The sequence below is a fragment of the Mizuhopecten yessoensis genome, unplaced genomic scaffold (assembly GCF_002113885.1).
Source record: "Mizuhopecten yessoensis strain PY_sf001 unplaced genomic scaffold, ASM211388v2 scaffold8705, whole genome shotgun sequence".
Taxonomy (NCBI): Eukaryota; Metazoa; Mollusca; class Bivalvia; order Pectinida; family Pectinidae; genus Mizuhopecten; species Mizuhopecten yessoensis.
The window spans coordinates 74096-77640 of NW_018407680.1; the positions used below are offsets into that span (position 1 = coordinate 74096).

General features: G+C 35.4%; 1 protein-coding gene across 1 annotated transcript in view; it reads right to left on the reverse strand.

Moving 5' to 3' along the window:
* The window catches only part of LOC110456353, a 52374-nt gene that overhangs the window by 45675 nt on the left and 3154 nt on the right, over window positions 1-3545 (reverse strand). The window contains exon 4 of the mRNA XM_021507035.1: window positions 1931-2086. Within this exon, the coding sequence (XP_021362710.1) occupies window positions 1931-2086 (156 nt within the window). The remainder of the gene's footprint in view (window positions 1-1930; window positions 2087-3545) is intronic.

Below are 3545 nucleotides of genomic sequence, written 5' to 3' on the forward strand. Positions count from 1 at the left end.
CACTCTGGGTGTAGTTACGTGAATCGATCACATCAATACTGCATACAGCCCATTACCACTCCGTTCAATATGTAGATATATGCGTAAGGTTTTCAATTCGTAGTTATTGGTGGTTTGTATATGCGAATTGTTGTTATAGGTACATGGTAATGGACTTAATATTGTCTAAGCGTTAATGTTGTGAGTGTATCTGTAGGGACAGCAGAAATAGAAATACAGTCACAATTTCACTTGCAGCGTAGGTATATACAATACACATACCTTTGTCAGCGTAGGTATACACAATACATATACATTTGTCAGCGTAGGTATACACAATATGGTATACCTTTGTCAGCGTAGGTATACACAATACATTGTACCTTTGTCAGCGTATGTATACACAATACATTATACCTTTGTCAGAGTAGGTATACACAATACATTATACATTTGTCAGCGAAGGTTTACACAATACATTATACCTTTGTCAGCGTAGGCATACACAATATGGTATACCTTTGTCAGCGTATGTATACACAATACATTACACCTTTGTCAGCGTAGGTATACACAATACATATACATTTGTCAGCGTAGGTATACACAATACATTATACTTTTGTCAGCGTAGGTATACACAATACATTATACCTTTGTCAGCGTAGGTATACACAATATGGTATACCTTTGTCAGCGTAGGTATACACAATACATTATACCTTTGTCGCCGTAGGTATACACAATATATTATACCTTTGTCAGCGTAGGTATACACAATACATTATACTTTTGTCAGCGTAGGTATACACAATACATTATACCTTTGTCGCCGTATGTATACACAATACATTATACCTTTGTCAGCGTAGGTATACACAGTACATATACCTATGTTAGCGTAGGTATACACAATACATATACCTATGTCAGCGTAGGTATACACAATATGTTATACCTTTGTCAGCGTAGGTATACACAATACATCATACCTTTGTCAGCGTAGGTATACACTATTAGTTATCGCGTATACCCTGCCAAAAATCCGTGTAACGAATTTATTACCCCTTTGAGTCTTTTATAATAAAAACAAAGAAAAATAACAGGCACAGTACCTCATGTAGTTTCGTTTTATCAAATTCCTCGAACTGTTCTTCCTGATTCTTTTCTTTTAAATACGTCCTCAGCATATTTGCCGCTCGTCTGTTCGACTTTTGTGTTTTTTTGTGGCACATAGTTAGCCCTTTTGGCGAGTATTTCCTTATCAGTATGCGAAGCGAAACGTTTTGCCATTTTGTAAACTGCGAAGCAGACGACGAATGCGAGTTGTCTCCCGATGCCCGGCCGCAAGATACAAAGACACGTGACCCGTATACCCCTTGTAAAATCACGTGATTCCACCGTATTACTGCTGAGAAGCACGTGACATGACCGTATACCCCTTGAGATTTTCGTATACCCCCTGAGATTTACGAATGCGGTTTGGTACACTGTAGTTTTTAACCAATCAGATTCCTAGATTTTTCTCAAAGGGGTAATAAAATAAATTAAACCTTTGTCAGCGTATGTATACACAATACATCATACCTTTGTCAGCGTAGGTATACACAATACATTATACCTATGTCAGCGATGACCGTTTCATTTGAACTTCATCGAAGTTTGACCAACACTTGACCTACATGTGGCTGTTTAGAGGATACACAATAAGTACGTTAATTAACTAACCTCAAAAATCATAAAGATCGCAAAATGTTCCGCAATACGGTAACTGTTATTTTAGTGAATGTATTTTATTGATATGTTTGTAAGTAACAATTGTCCTGTTATTTTTCTGTAATAGTCATGTGGACACATTTTCGTTTACTGGTTTCATCATATCAGGATCTGCAGTAAATCAGTTGGTTAAGTTTGGATCAACCTGTCACACAGCCAACCTAGCATTACTTACGTGTACACTCTAAGTCGGGCAGCGACCAGGACCTTGTCAAAACATCATATTTTGAGAAAGTGACAATACCCTTCCCGTCAACACACTCATACGTGACTTTGGCCTCATTCTCACTCAGTGTGTATGTTGCATTGGATCGAACTTGAGGGGGTGTGCCTACAAAGATAACAAAAAGTCAAGTGTAACAAACCGACAGTACATCTAGGTTATATGTTAAAAACCAGAACAAAATATTGAAAAAGAGAAAGTATTACGATTTTGTGCATTTTGATAATAAAAGTGGCGCACAAAAAGAACTGTGTCCCTTCCTAACGTGTAAATAACCTTAAATATCGAAACAAAATGTACAAAGGCATCAAAAATAATGTAATTGATAAGGGCATCGTTCAGATTGATTTGGTATTGGTTTTCCATTCCTGGACAACATAAACGATTGTTGTCAATGATTTCCTTATAGGCATAGTTCTGGTGGTATCAATCAATTCAGATTTGATTGTCAACGTGGACGATTCAAGTAGTCCAAAAGTTCAGACACAACATAAGTATATTGTCAACGTGGTCAAAATATAACATAAAAACGTGACATTGAGGGTTAATCACAGACAGAAAATACGACAATATCGAACATCTGAGAACAATAATTAACTCATTATAGCCATTGAAATTGTGTAATCAATTGAATAGTGGAGGTGGTCTAAATAATCAAGTTTAAAAGCATTGTTGACAAACAAAGAGAAATGACAAAATAAGACAGATCTAAGCAAGAAGAAAGCAGATATATGGAGGCGTAAGTATTGACAGCATTTGAAACGATTACGACTGAAACCTAAGGCCCATTTAGCTTGACGCTGAGAAAAATAAAAAAAATAGCCGGCAAATATTGTGAGCCCAGGTATGATTTGATAATCAGACAGAAGTGTTTTAGTATTAGTATTGTTCTAAAATCACCAGAAGTGATTCACCAACCCATTAACATAACGAACCCCTACACTGTAGAGACACAACTAGGTTTTCATATCTAGGTATCATACGTAGTGCTGTACGAGGACGGAGAAACAGTAAATATAATGCCGACTGATTTGATCGCAATTTTAATGAATTATTCTCAATAACTGTACTTATGTCTACATCTGTCTTCTTGTATGAATTGTACTGAATAAATATGCAAAAATTAAAAGCAAGAATTTTTTTTACATTAAAAGTACATAGTAATTTCTGATTAAAAGAGACCACAGGTAGTTGGATTAAAACAAAGCCATCAGTGATATATTTTTAAATGATTTAGAAGACTATTTATTGGAAAAAAATGTCGATTGTTTACTAAAGATTGATGAACTTTGTCATGATCATATTGGTATGTACGTAAAGCTTTTTGTTATTTTATATGCTGACGATACAGTGTTAATGTCAGAGACAGCAGATGGTCTACAATCAATGCTAAATAAATTTCAGGATTATTGTGAGAATTGGAAACTAACGGTAAACACACAGAAGACAAAAATTGTCATCTTTTCTAAACGAAAGAATACTAACAGATATCGATTTCTATTACAGGATAATGAGCTAGACATTCAAGATTCTTTTCCATACTTAGGTGTTCTATTTTACTATAATG